Source organism: Pelophylax lessonae, assembly GCF_965119305.1.
Source record: "Pelophylax lessonae genome assembly, chromosome: 13".
Lineage (NCBI taxonomy): Eukaryota > Metazoa > Chordata > Amphibia > Anura > Ranidae > Pelophylax > Pelophylax lessonae.
The window spans coordinates 129849312-129863998 of record NC_138780.1 but is presented as its reverse complement, the minus strand read 5'-3'; the positions used below and the strand labels follow the sequence as shown (position 1 = coordinate 129863998).

Here is a 14687-nt window from a genome sequence, read left to right as displayed (position 1 = left end):
CTCCCTCTCCAATCCAGGGAAATCAGAGCGCCACTGCAACCAGAGTCGCTCAAGTTTAGGGGAGTCCGCACCCAAGAGGGAGGCATACAAGGTAGACAGAGGTTTTTGCAAATCCCCGGGGGCCAGTAATTTTTCAATGGGGTCTAACTGGAGGAGAGGAAGCTCCCGAAACTGTGTCCGCAGGGCATGGCGTAGCTGAAAATACCTAAACCTCATCCACAGAGGCAGCCCAAATCTCTCCTGCAACTGTGAAAATGGCAGAACCCCACCCAAAGACAGGACATCGGCCAGAGTCTTAACCCCATACCGCGCCCATACCTGCGGATCCGTGAGCATACGCAAAAGGGGCAGGAAGGGGTTCCCCCACAGGGGATGCTCCGGGGACCACTGGCCAGGCTGAAGGAACTTCCTGCGGGCCGCAACCCAGACACGCCAAGTAACTCGAGATGGGCCAGACACCACCTCATAGGCCCCCGGACCTCTGTATACAAGGTTCCTGCAAATCGGCCAGAGAGCCCAGGTGAGCCGCCTCCAAGCAAGTGGCAGCGTTTAATGTAGAACTCTGAAACCACCAGTGGACTGTCACCAAAACTGCCGCCCAAAAATAAACCTGAAGATTTGGTAGCGCCAGTCCCCCCAGGCCAGGAGGCAGCCACAAGATGGATTTGGCCAAACGCGGGACCGAGCCCCCCCCCCCCAAATAAAGGAGCCCACACATCTATCCAACTCGTGAAAGAAACGACCCGGAACCCAGCATGGGGTATTGCGAAAAATATAGGTAAATTTAGGTAATATCATCATTTTCAGGAGATTGATTTTCCCCAAGAGATTTAACGGAAGGCTAGCCCAGGAAGAACAATGTGCCTTTAAATCAGCAAGCAGAGGTAACAAGTTTTTGTCCACAAAAGAATCAAGGGGCTTAGACACCTGAACCCCAAGATAACGGAATGCAGTCACCCAACGAAGGGGGGTCTGCTGGGCCAGCTGCAACGCCGAATCATCAATCGGGAAAAGCACTGATTTGGTCCAATTAATACGAATACCAGAATAATCCCCAAAAGTATCAAAAATAGTAAGAGCTGCCTGAAGAGAGGGACCCACATCCTGAAGGTAAAGAAGGGTATCATCCGCATAGAGAGATATCTTCTCCTCCAGGGCACCCAAACGCAAACCCCGCACCTCATCCGCCCCCCTGATCAATATGGCAAGTGGCTCCAGGGTCAGAGCAAAAAGGCTGGGAGACAAAGGGCACCCCTGGCGAGTGGGAACGAGTCCGATAGGTCGCCATTGGTACGAACTCGCGCTCTGGGTTCTCGATACAGAAGCCGCAGGCCATGGATAAACTTAGGGCCAAAGCCAAATCTGCGCAGAACTTTCCAGAGATATTCCCACTCCACAGAGTCAAAGGCCTTCTCAGCGTCCAAAGAAGCAATAACCCTGGAGCCAGCACTGTCATGGGGAATGGAGAGATTGAGAAACAGCCGCCTAATATTAATGTCGGTACCCCGACCTGGCATAAATCCTGTTTGGTCCACATTAACCAATTCCTCGATAACCGTGGATAACTGGGAGGCCAAGATTTTAGCAAATATCTTGGCGTCCACATTTAACAGTGAGATGGGGCGGTACGACGCACAGTCCTTGCCCGGCTTGGGGATGAGGACTATCACCGCCTCCTCTATTGAGATAGGGAGGGACTCCAGGGAGGCAAAGTCCGACAGCAGAGAGAAGAGGTGCGGGGCGAGTATATCCTCATGAACAGAGTAAAACTTCCTAGGTAGCCCATCCGCACCCGGCGTCTTACCCTTCTGCAGTCCCTAGAAGAGGCCTCCAGGACAGGAAAGGAAACCCTGTCCAGGTATCCAGCCAGGTCAGAGAGAATATAGGTGGCCCTAGATGAATAAATGGATTCAAAAAATTCCGCAAAGCGGGCATTCACACGATCTGGAGAAGAGACAAGCTCTCCCCCCCCCCCAGCTGGACAGAGCCCACCGGAGTGGTCATTGACTGACTCCGCGCCAAGCAAGCCAGAAGCCTGCCATTTTTGCCACCATGTTCAAAAACCTGCTGAGCAGAGTGCACCATGGCCTTGTTAGTCGCCTCCATGCGGAAGACAGAGAGAGTACGGAGAGCCTGCTGGAACTCTGCATGTCTCTCCGGGGACGGGTTAGAAGCATACGCCTCCTCGAGGGCAGCCACCCTCTCCTCCAGTTCCCGCAGCGAGCCAGAGGCCCGTCGCTGAATAAAGGATATACGAGATATCAATTCCCCCCTAATCCAAGCTTTAAAAGAATCCCATACCACCGGGGGGAGCCACATCAACATCGGATTCCCGATTCCCAGTGGGCACTAATGACCCCAGTCATCTGCGACTGCAGTCTGTCATCCTGAGCCCAATATCTCGAAAGTCTCCAGAGCCTGGGTCCCACCGCTCGAGAGAGTTCGAGGGATAGGCAGACAGGTGCATGGTTAGAAATGCCGCGGGAGAGGATCTCTGCCCCCCGTAATCAGGCGCAGAAGAGGGGCAGACGCGAAGGCCAAATCAATGCGTGACAGAGCCCGATTCGAGGCAGAATGACACGTATAGGCCCTGACACTTGGGTTTAGAAAACGCCACACCTCAGTAAGGGCAAATGCATCCGCCCAGCGCGGGAGGTCTGGGGAATCCCTCCCCACAGCATGCAGTCTGTCCAGGCCTGGACTCAGCACCAAATTAAAGTCCCCCAGTAATAAAATATTGGGAGTGTCAAATTGCAACACGGTCTCCATAAGGGAGTAAAGTAATTGGACAGAAGCAGGGGGAGGCAAATACACCCCCACCAGCACCAGTGGGACATCATAAATCGTAGCGGAGATAATCACGTATCTACCACCCGAGTCCGTTTTAACGGCAAGCACATGAAAGGGAAGGGACTTATGCACCAGTATACTGACACCCCTAGCATAGGACGAGTAGGTTGCATGGTATTGGGGTCCCACCTAGGGTCTCCTCAGACTGCGCAATCTGGAGCCCTGCAGGTGTGTTTCGTGCAGCACACAGATGTGGGGATTATGCTGCCGCAGGAACTTAAAGACCAGCGAGCGCTTAACTGCAGCATTGAGCCCTCTAACATTCCAGGAAAGGACCCTTAAAGAAGACATGAGAAAAACAAGCAAGCATAGAATAGGGACAGCAGCCGGCCGCAGGGAGCCCCCCCAGCAGAGATAAAGTCCCTCCACCGCGCAGGCCCCCCACAGGCGGCAACCCGCACCGGATAAGTCAACATGCACAAACATAAGTTAGTCAATTCCCACCAATTACAAGTTAGCAAGGTAGCACTCCAAACACAAAAAAACAAAGAACAAAACAGTAAAAACAAACCCCCAAAACCGGCATCATATACCAATGTAACCCCCCACCCCGCATCACCAACCCAAACTTTGGTGGGCATAGTTCCCCAAACCGTGCAACTGCACAACCAATAGGAGGGGCGATCACCATCAGAGATCTTCCCGTAGGAGCAGCGGTCCATGTAGCAGAGATGCTGAAAAATGTAGGATAGTCAGGTATTCAAAAATAAAAAGTAAACTCTTCGCCAGCCAGAAGTACATGCAGGAAATAGATAGGCCCGGGCGGCCTCACCACCCAGAAATATAAGGGACCAAAAGATGCAAAACCAAGAAGCACCAGGGGGAACCTCGCAGGGGCGCCCCAAGGATAAAAAAGAGGGGGGAAAAACAAGAAGTAGGGATAAAATAAGGATCCAGCGAAGAAGGCTTTTCCAGATCTTCCAGCCCAGTCCTGAAAAAGGTAGAAGGAGGGAGAACCAGAGGGCAAAACTAGGCAACAAGTGTAACACAGTCAGTGGCATAACAGTCTCCTGTAGATCCAGGGGCACACACTTAAAGGGACCAGGCAGTACTCAGCAAACACAGTCGAAATAGGCCGAGCAGACCTGGGGCCCAGGTAACAGAGCAACAAAAGATAGAACAGCTCAGTATTCCACATGTAGGAAAGGCAAGGTACTCAACGTTGCGGGGGCAGAGTATCCATCCAAGCAGAGACATCCGGGGGGTTCACAAAGAAACGGACAGATTCCCCATCCTGAACCCGAAGGCGTGCAGGAAACAGCACACTGTATTTGAGGCCACGGGCACGTAGGGCAGCTTTAACCGCATCAAAGGACTTCCGGAGATTCTGAGTCTCAATGGAGTAATCCGGGAATATTAGGAGCTTAGTATTCTGGTAGGAGAGGGCACCCTTCAGCCTGGCAGCTCTAAGCACTTAATCTTGGTCCCTGAAATTCAAAAGCCTCAGGATCAGAGTGCGGGGAGGCGCCCCAGGAGGACCCGGTTTAGGAGGGACCCGATGGGCCCTCTCTACAGTGTAGAAGGGGGAGAAACGTGCCTCTGGCAGCAGGGACCGAAACAGCTCCTCCACAAAAAGAGTAGGATTGGCCCCCTCATCCCCCTCAGCCATTTCCACAATGCGGAGGTTGTTGCGCCTATTTAGATTCTCTGCATCCTCCGCTTTATATTCCAGAGCCCTGACTTTAGTTTGCAGAGAGCGGATCGCTCCTGTATGGTCCCCTACCAGATCCTCGGTGCGGCTCAGGCGCTGCTCCGCCTTGGAAATGCGGGAACACAGCTTGTCCATGTCCTGTCTGATAAGCCCGTAATCTCAGCTGAAATGATGGAGAGGAGGACTCGGAGTCCGTCTGAGAAGCCATATTGGAGTGGGCGCGCGGGCGCGCGGACATCCACACGAGCGCCGCCGGGCAGCTTGTGCAGCGGCTTCCATGGGTTTTGTGATAATCAGCTCTTGTGAGTGCTGCTCCTAGCTGCCTTGCACTGCAGAATCTCCGTCTCCCTCCCTTCTAAAGTTTTCTCTGGCTATTAGTTTTTAGGTCTGAGCAGTGTCACTGCCCCCTGGTGGCCAAGTGGCCAACCCTTATGCAGCAGGAAGGACTGTTTTTTTTTTGTTAACCCCTGTCTGCCTGTCTGTTTTTTTTTTATGTTCTTTTTCTTTCCTTGCCTTTCTTTCTCAGCCCTTCTAGGTCTGATCGGCATCACACAGCACACAAAGATAAAGACCTTCCTAGGTCACAACACCGTCTCTCCTCCTCGAGATTCAGACGCCATAGGTCATCATCCAGGTCTAGGCGCCACAGAAGAGACCCTGAATCTGCATCTGGGCACCACCCTCACCACCGCCACTCCAGCCGTTCCAAGAGGAAAACATGCTGAGTGGATCCTAGGTCCCAGAGGGAAAGTTACTTTATGAGCCATGTTACACCCGGGCTGTGAGAGAAAGAGAAGATGGAGACCAGCAAGTGGAATCCCTGGTCAGGCGGGTGGTTTAAGAATCCTTGAAGGGTTTGGATTCCAGCCGTACCCTTATCCCTTCTGTTGGTGCAGCGTGTTACCCCTCGAGAGATGAGTTTAACGACCCAGGTCCTTCACATTCGAGCCACTATTTAGTCGAGACCCCATACAGTGAGGCTGAGACAGATGACCCAGGCACGGGCTTTGATTTTACCCTGGTTTGGCCGCTGGTTAAAGCAATTAAAGGAGCCTTGAGTTGGGAAGAGCCAGTGGAATCTCCTTTGAAACAGAGGAAATATTTTAAGCAAGAAAGAACGCTCAAATTTTCCGTTCTTGAGTGAGCTTGACGAGATCATCATTGACGAGTGGGGCGGAGTGGAAAGGAAGAAATCCCTGCTGACTAAAATATCAAAAATATATAAAAGTGAGGAAGTAAAACATCTGGAATCTGCTCTTCTAGTTCATGCAGCCCTGATAAGATTGGTGAAGCACGTCATCTTTCAAAGATGGCCTTGATAGGAGAATCAACACTGACCTCAAGAGGATTTATATTACTGCAGGCATGGCCTGTAAACCAGCCCTTGCAGCCATGTCCAAAGCAATGGAAGCCTGGATAGAACACATGGATGTGACCCTGAAAAGGCTCTCCGAAGAGGTAGCAGGAGGTTCAGGTGTTCATGAACTAAGGCTGGGGGCGGTGTTCCTGGGGGAGGCCTCTATCGACATTATCCGTCTGATGGCTCGAGTCATCCATGCTTTCTTCTGTCACGACCAAGTGCACTTTATGGCTGTGTCCCTGGGAAGCCGATCCTGCCTCTAAACAGGCATGGTGTAGGATCCCCTTCGAGGGTTCCTCTCTCTTCGGCAACAAACTAGATAGTGCCAACAGTCTCCTCAGGTCACGTTTGGGAATTCAGCAGCCCTCCAATGCTCCGGTTTGTACCCACAACCCTGCCACACTCAAAAGAGAAAAAACAAGTTTTTCCATCCTACATTGATTCACTGGTGGCTCGGGGGGCCGCTGTGCCAGTCCTGGCCAGAAAAAGATTTCAAGGTCTTTACTTCATGGTCCTGAAGAAAAACAGCTCTTGGAGACCAGTTATAGATCTGATCCACTTGAAATCTTTCATCAAAAAAGAGAAATTCAAAAAGGAGACACTTTTTATGATCCGCCAAGCGGTTCAGCCAGGCAGCTGGCTCGTGTCTATAGATCTAAAGGAAGCTTACTTCCATGTCCCTATAGCAGAAGATTTCCAGAAATTTCTTTGCTTCCCTGTAGACCAGGTCCACCTTTTACCTTGCCTTCCTGGTGGCCATCCCTTAGAATAAAAGTGTCTCAGAAATTAGCGCTCCGGGATGCAAGGCACAGTTTTTAACATTCTTCCACGACTGTGTGGTGCTGATTTCCATGCTGGGTTTAAACCCCAAGATATCTTCTATTTTCCATGAGAATCAAGAGATCGTCCTGCCCACATTCAGGTTCCTGAGAGCCCTAATGCTCGTTCTCTAGATGTGGGAGAGTTCCTGAAGCTGTATCTAGAAGCCACAGCTCCTTTTCGTAAGTCTGACCATCTGTTCATTCTCTTCCATGGAAAGAACAAGGGTTTGTGTGCCTCTTCCAGATAAATTGTGCCCTGGGTTGTTCAGACCATTGAGTGGGCCTATAAAGCTAAGGGCTTGACACCTCCAGAGGTGGTGTCTGCTTATTCAACCAGAGGAGTTTCTACATCATGGGCAGCCTCTCGACACGTCACTTCTAAAGTAATCTGCAGAGAGACCTTGTGGTCTTCAATTAACACTTTTATGGGCCATTACTGTGTTAAACTGGCCTCTTTATCTTCCGTTAACTTTGGTTTGCGAATACTGTCTGTTGACGGTGTAAAATCAACTTTATTTTGACCAGCAATTGCCCATCTGGGTGTGTGTGGATAGTTATTTCCCATATGTCTGCTGCCATAGAGTCTGTCAGGAAAACTGAAAATTTCTTATCAAATACTTACCATAATTTTCCTTTCCAGATGGACTCCATGGAAGCAGGAGTTCCCTCTCATCTGCTGGAGTAGGTTTGTCATGGAACATGGCCCCTAGCACTGAGCAAATATATGGGAGTAGGGTCCTATAGGGTAAGAGAGGAGGCAGGGCTAAGCCCATCTGTATGCTGCCATGGAGTCCATCAGGAACAGAAAATTACGGTAAGTATTTGGTAAAATATTTTCAGTTTTACCTTTGGCTTACCCCTCACACCTGTTTCTGCTAGGCTACCTAAAAGTTGGTTGTACAGAGCTCCTCAACAGCTGTGCATGTGATTTTTTCATCTGCACTCAATGTATACATCCTCTATGAGTCGACTGTTCTCGTTTTCACCAATGCACCTATGCTGTACTTTCATATTAAGGTACCATTCCCATTATCATATGTGTATAGTTTTATTGAATGTCATGTACAACTCAAATTTTGCTGCTACTCTTTTTGATCTTCTGATGTTAGACTTGCACTTATTGGTCCATTTGAATGACTACTCTTGTTTTTTGATGTTTTATGGTAATTCTTTGTTCACCAAACTGATTGGCACAGACAGTTGTCTCTGTGCATTGTGGAGTGCAGTATATAAAGCCAGGGGCAGGTGTGGTAGAGGTCTTTGGCGGGAATCAGAGTCCCAGAAGGAGGGTGGCAGCTGCCTCCTCTTCTGAAGTGCAGAGAAAGAGGGTGCTAGGTGAGTGCCCTGAAGAGAAATACAAACAGGAACATTTACCTCAGATTCATCTAGTGGCAGGATGAAGCAGTGGCCTTACCGCATTCATCAAGTTAGAGTCCTCAGAATTGTGAATAGTTCAAACGTTGAAAATTCCCACTCATCCCTTCTCCACATAAAATAAAAACAACAAAACAACAACCCAAGGACTGATCTTTGACTGAGCCAAGAATGTAAAGTGATAAGATTTCTGCATGCAGTTGCTACGGGCAACCCAGGGGAATCCAGAAAGTGTGATATACCAGCAGCTCTTAAGGGACCAGTGCTACAACAACAAGACAGAAAAAATTGAAATATTGTCCCCTGATGTAAATCTGTTGTCATTCACATCATCCAGCAATATAAATCCATCATCCATAATGACAACCCAACACCTAACAATGGTTCTCGGCCGCCATGACAACCTAGCACATGACATTGTTTTCCCGACGCATTTTAATTGCAAAATGACCAATCCTCAGCTGCTAGAATGAAAAAAAAAAAAAAACACACGGATTCAAGGGTAATGTCATGACCATTTATTCCTGATTGTTTGGTATTTTTTTTAAAAGTTTTTTGTACTGTTATATGTCCCTCATGCTAATGCCTACTGAAGCCTAAGTTTTCTGTTATATCTGTTCAATAAATGTAAAAATACCTGTTTAATCCTGCTAGAAATGCAGTAAGACCATAACATCCTCTGCTTTTTTGTGTGCTGTGCTGAATTCCCAAACAGTGGTATAAGCCCTGCCCAGTTCACCTCAATTGGCTACAGAACACCTCCTCCTTCTGTTATGGAGATGAGGAGAGAAAAAAATGTTTTGTAGTCCAGTAAGTAGTGAGTAGCCTAGGATGACCACCAAGGTCCCCAATAGATACATTCAAAGCAAGTGTATGTTGTAATCCTAGGGCAGGAAGTGTGTTATTGGTAAGATAACAAGGTGAAACAAGGAAACAAATGCAGCTACCACACCTGAGGCCTGCCCTGCTAAGCTGTGATACATTACATCAATCAGGGTAATGCGACTGCATAGCATAGTCTCCATACTTAATAACAGAGATTCTAGTTTAGAATCACTACTTCAGTAAAACAGTTCAAAACACAGGTACTTGCGATTATCTTCATAAACAGCACCTCACAGTGAAGTGCAGGGTACCTCTGAAAACACAGGTGAACAGCTAAAGGGTTCCAACAACAAAGCACCGTCCCACTGAAACTGCGGTACTCTGGTAGCAATTGCTGGGTGGCATCCTACAGTAGCTGGGTCTTTTGGAGAAGCTGTGTAATCTTAAGCTGCAAACCAATTCTGACAGTGGAGAGCCTTTCTCCTGGCTGCAGAATACTTGTCCAGCTACTTCTGCCTCATCAGGTATGACATCTCTGAATTCCTGAGGGAGGGAAACTGAGAAATGAATACTCCCTCTGAACAGGGAGCAGGATCAGTGCGGGGGGGGGGGGGGGGGACAATTATAGGATTTTGCACTGTGTCTCTCCCTCCAGCAGCTAAATGCTGGTGGGAGGGAGAAGGGAATAAACCAGCTTTCAGCTGTTGCAGGGAGAGCAGCACAGTGCATAATTTCTGTAATTGACCTGCCACACCCATACCCCTCCCTGTCCAGCCCCCCCCCCTATCTGTGGCCCTGGGAACCTACATTCATATTTACCAAGCACTTCTTTTTTACCTTGATCTATTTTTTCATTGGATCTTATTTTACATGGATTTAGTTACCTGGATCTTCAATGTTGAGGTTCTTAATCAGCCACTGGACAATGTCTGCTCCTAAAAGAAGAAAAATAATCAGGGTTGTTAATTGAGTAGAAATGAGAAGACAAGGTAAACTGAAGCAAATATACAACAATCAATGTAATAAAACGCAATAAATCAATATCTAATTTAAAAAACAAAAAACAAAGAAAATTCCCAGCTCAATGTCAGCCAGCCTGCAACCAACCAAATTAACCCATCTAACAGTTTGCATTAAAAACAGGGGTTTAGTTTGCACACATTTGGAAACACATGTATAAGCTGCAGACAAGGCACCCTATTATTATATGCAGTCCTAACTCTACTGTATAGATTTTTGAGAGCCTCCATAGTAGAGGCACATGCTCTATAATGGATAGGCAGAAGGCAGGTGAGCCTGGAAGGAGCAACCCCCTCCTTAAAGGCACAGGGACACACTGGACACCCAGTACATAGCACAATGGTAGCAAAAGTGTCCAGTGCATTCCCTCATCAGTAGTCCAACAGTACCAACAAATGGCCATTACCTCACCTATAACTGGTCTTTGCAGCAAGAAGCACAAGGAAGGGCAACGCATTTCAAACAAAACCTCAAATTTCAAAAAAAAAAAAGAAAATTCCCAACTTAACTTGTCAGCCAACCTGCAACCAATCAGGTTAACCTGTCTAACAGTTTGAATTAAAAACAGTGGCCATTTGTTTGTACTGGTGCAATATCTAATTGGACCTCACTGACCTGCTGATTATACCCTGCGTAACCTCTTTAGTACTAGATTGTAATACCAGTTCATTATCAGGACATACAGTATTTCAGTTTCAGTGTTGTGATATTTGACTTGACTTTTCACACAACAAAGTATTTAAATGAATGTCATATCATTTTTATAGGCAGACAGGGCTTTTTTTTGGTGATATTAAATAACTGATATTTATTTTTTTTTTTTATTCCCCTACTTTCCTTTATAAGACACAGCAAATAAAAATGCCAGAACAGCATAAACACCCCTGAAATGATCCCTTTTTGTAAAGTAAACACCCCAAGGTGATCTAATTGGTTACCATCATTTTTATGAAAGTAAGAAAAATGCTGGTTTTAGGGAGTTTGGTATTGGTGTACTAGATATATGGATGGAGGAAATGAAAGAGATGATGTACAGGTCACATACAATGGGCGGATGGAGCTGAAAAAGTTGATGTTAAGAAATGCAGGATAAGGGAGATGAAAATGTTAACAGGATGGATCTGACATATACAGGGGAGAATTAGGAGATTAAAGGGTTAAAATCTGTTCACTAAAAGTCATGATGCTTTGCACCAGGGGCAGCGCTTGGCTGACAGTGCTCAACCACTTATATGTAGGTTTGAAACAAATAATTGGGTAGTGGCGAATTAACAGTGTTAATGTAAAATACAATAAACAATAGTAGCAAACAGAAAGGGGGGCTTTCGGGCAGGTAGCCCTAATACTAGACAAAAAAATCTAACAGACCTGGGGTGCCACTGTCAGCAAGGAGGAGGGACTCCATCTGTATTACAACAAATGAGGGGGGCGCAACCACTCTGGTGTAATAGGCTTTGAATGGCTTATTAAATTTGATTAAAAAGTATCTACTCACAAAAGTGTATGAAAAGACACATGCGAAAACAAGGGGAGAGTGAGCCTGCTGTATTGAGCAAATCCCACACACATGCAGTTGGATGGGTGAATGAGCTGTAATGGACAAATCCGGAGTCTGGACCTTCTCAAATACCTGAATTAAGAGGGATGATGGTATAGCAATGAGTGCCACAGAGACTTGCACCCAATCTGCTAGCAGCACACCACCGCTTGATTAGAGCAGCAGGCAAATTTCACTACCCCAGTTGCTGAACCGTAGAAAGAAATACTGTCCCAGCCATCCACGTGCTCAGCGTCCTAATGCTAGCTTGGCCAAATTGCTAGCATTACAATTGCTGCCTTTTCATCTGGTAGAATCTGCTCCTTTTTGCAAATTTGTGGAATGTGCTGTACCACAGTGGCAGGCACCAAAAAGGCATTTCTTTTCACGTAAGGCCATTACGACTTTCTACCGTCATGTGGAAGGTAGTGTTTTGGCCTCGTTGGACAGAGCAGTCAGCAGGAAGGTTCACATTACTGCTGACTCTTGGTCTAACAGTCATGGACAGGGACGTTACATTTCTTTCATGGCGCACTGGGTAACTCTGCTGGCAGCTAGGAAGGATGCAGGACAAGGTTCAGTGTTGCAGCTTGTTTTGCCACCACGCCTCCAAAAAGCTGGTGCTGGTTCTGCCACATCTGGCTACTCCACCACCTTCTCCTCTTCTTCTTCCTCCATGTCCTCTTCTGCTCAATTGTCCTCTGAAGCAGCAGTGCTCCCTAAGCGTTCAGGGGCCTACGCAAGCAGACAGGCTAAAAGATGCCACACTGTGCTTCATTTGGTTTCTCTAGGGGACAAGATTCACACCGGGGCAGAGATTCTGTCAGCTCTGCATGGGCAGGCGCAGAGATGGTTGACGCCACAACAGCTTGAGCCAGGAATGGTTATATGTGACAATGGCACCTTCTCTCTGCCCTCCATCAGGGACAATTGACACATGTTCCATGCTTGGCACATGTCCTGAATCTGGTGGTGCAGCATTTCTTGACCAGATACCTGGCCTTCCAAGATCTCCTGAGGCAGGCCAGAAAAGTTTGTGGCCATTTCTGGCGTTCATACAATGCCAGTGCTCGCTTACATAGTAACATAGTAACATAGTTAGTGAGGTTGAAAAAAGACATCAGTCCATCCAGTTCAACCTATGACACTCAACGGGAATTCAACCTGCCCACCAACTGCCTCATTTGTGACATGCCCACTAGGTGGAACTCAACATCGGCAATGCTGCAGCGCTGCACATGTAGCAGAGGGCCATCAATGATTACCTGTGTGAGTATGGCACAAGGACAGGGTCAGAGGAGCTTGGCTTTTTTTCACCACGCCAGTGGCTTTTGATAAAGGATGCATGCAGCATCCTGTCACCATTTGAGGAGGCCACAAGGATAGTGAGCTGGGACAATGCATGCATCAGTGACACTATCCCTGTAGGCTACCTGCTGGAGCACACGCTTTGTGGAATCATGGACAGGGCACTTGAGACAGAAAAGCGGGAGAAAGAGGAGGACTTCCTTTCCTCACAAGGCCCCCTTTATGCAGATATCACCCCAGCAGGGACACAAAACACACAGGAGGAAGAAGAGGAGGAGGATTGCGGCAGCATGGATGTAGAGCAGTGGTCCTCAACTCTGGTCCTCAGGGCCCACTAACAGGCCACATTTTAAGTATTACCTTGGGGAGATGCAGACTAGAGTACTGCAATCACTGAGCAGCAAATGATATCACCTGGGATGTATTTCAGTTATCTTGCAAATCTGGCCTGTTAGTGGGCCCTGTAGGCCAGGATTGAGGACCACTGATGTAGAGGATAGCAGATAGCAGTCTTCAGGGGATAGTTTTGATTCCCCAGAAACCCCAGGAGTTTTACGTAGTTGGGGAGAGGTTGCTCTTGACAATGTCATTCTTAGTGACCCATTGGACTCAGAAGCTCATGCCTCCTCCAACTTACGTTGCATGGGCTCACTGATTCTGCAAAGCCTGCGAAAGGACACAAGGATTTGTGCTATCAAGGAGATGGATAATTACTGGTTGGCAACACTTCTTGATCTGCGTTACAAGGGTAAAGTTGCAGAGCTCATCCTGCCTTCGCAGAGGAAGCAGAGGATGAAACATCTTGAGGAGGCCTTGGAAAAAAATTTGTGTACCCCCTTTCCAGACACTGGGAGGGTAACATTCTCTGGATGTGTTTCTGAGGCATCGTTCAGCCAAAGAAGGAGCGGTGGAGAAGGCAGCCAGATGACCTATGCCTTTAGACAGTTCTTTAGTCCTCAGCAGCACCCAGGGCTGTTAGGTTTAAGCAACCATCGGCAGCGTCTCCATCATATGGTGCATGAATATCTAGGTGCAAGAGCAGACTTGGAGACATTTCCAGCTGAGCATCCACCGGGTTACTGGGTCTTGAGGATGGACCACTGGCCAGAACTTGCTCAATATACAATGGAGCTACTGGCCTGTCCTGCTCCCAGCGTGCTTTCCAAATGGATATTCAGTGCTGCTGGAGGTTTTGTGACGGACAAAAGAGTGCGTCTGTCCACAGACTCTGTTGACCAGCTGATATTTATCAAAATTAATCAGTCTTGGATCAACAACAGCTATCAAGCCCCTGATGCTGATGTAACTGATTGAATTTGCTAGGGGGCTGCCATACCTTTAAGACTGCTTATGCTGCCTATCCTAGTCCTCAACCTTGATTCTGCTAGCTTCCAACAATGCTTTTGGTTTTGGTTACTACCAACCCCCAAGGCCTAACAACATGCGATTTCAAATTTGTACGTAATTCTTACCAGCAGGTCCCATTTCTGCGCCAAGCAAAAGTAACTGCGAGGGGTTGGTTACGGTGTTCAGGCACTAGCAACACCAAAGGCCCTATTTTTGGCACCTGTGTGACAAGTACATGCAATTTCAAATGTATATGGAATTCTTACCAGCAGGTCCCGTTCCTGCGCCCAGCAAGAGTAACTGTGAGGGGTTACGGCGGTGTTCAGGCACCACTAACACCAAAAGCCCAATATTTCTGCACCTGTATGACAAGTATATGCGGTTTCAAAATTTGTATGGAATTTTTAGCAGCAGGGCCCGTTCCTGAGCCCAGCAAGAGTAACTGCGAGGGGTTACGGTGTTCAGGCACCACCAACAACCAAGGCCCAATTTTTCTGCACCTCTATGACAAGTACATGCGATTTCAAATTTGTGTGGAATTCTTACCAGCAGGTCCCGCTCCTGTGCCCAGCAAGAGTAACTGTGAGGGGTTGG

General features: G+C 47.7%; 1 protein-coding gene across 3 annotated transcripts in view; it reads right to left on the bottom strand.

Annotated features, from left to right (window-relative positions):
* Positions 1-14687, bottom strand: part of RGS6 (regulator of G protein signaling 6) — a gene marked incomplete at its 5' end in the record, with an annotated part of 657279 nt that overhangs the window by 192587 nt on the left and 450005 nt on the right. For all 3 annotated transcript variants that reach the window (XM_082275029.1, XM_082275027.1, XM_082275028.1), the window contains one exon: positions 9766-9816. In XM_082275029.1, coding sequence (XP_082131155.1) covers positions 9766-9816 — 51 coding nt within the window. The remainder of the gene's footprint in view (positions 1-9765; positions 9817-14687) is intronic.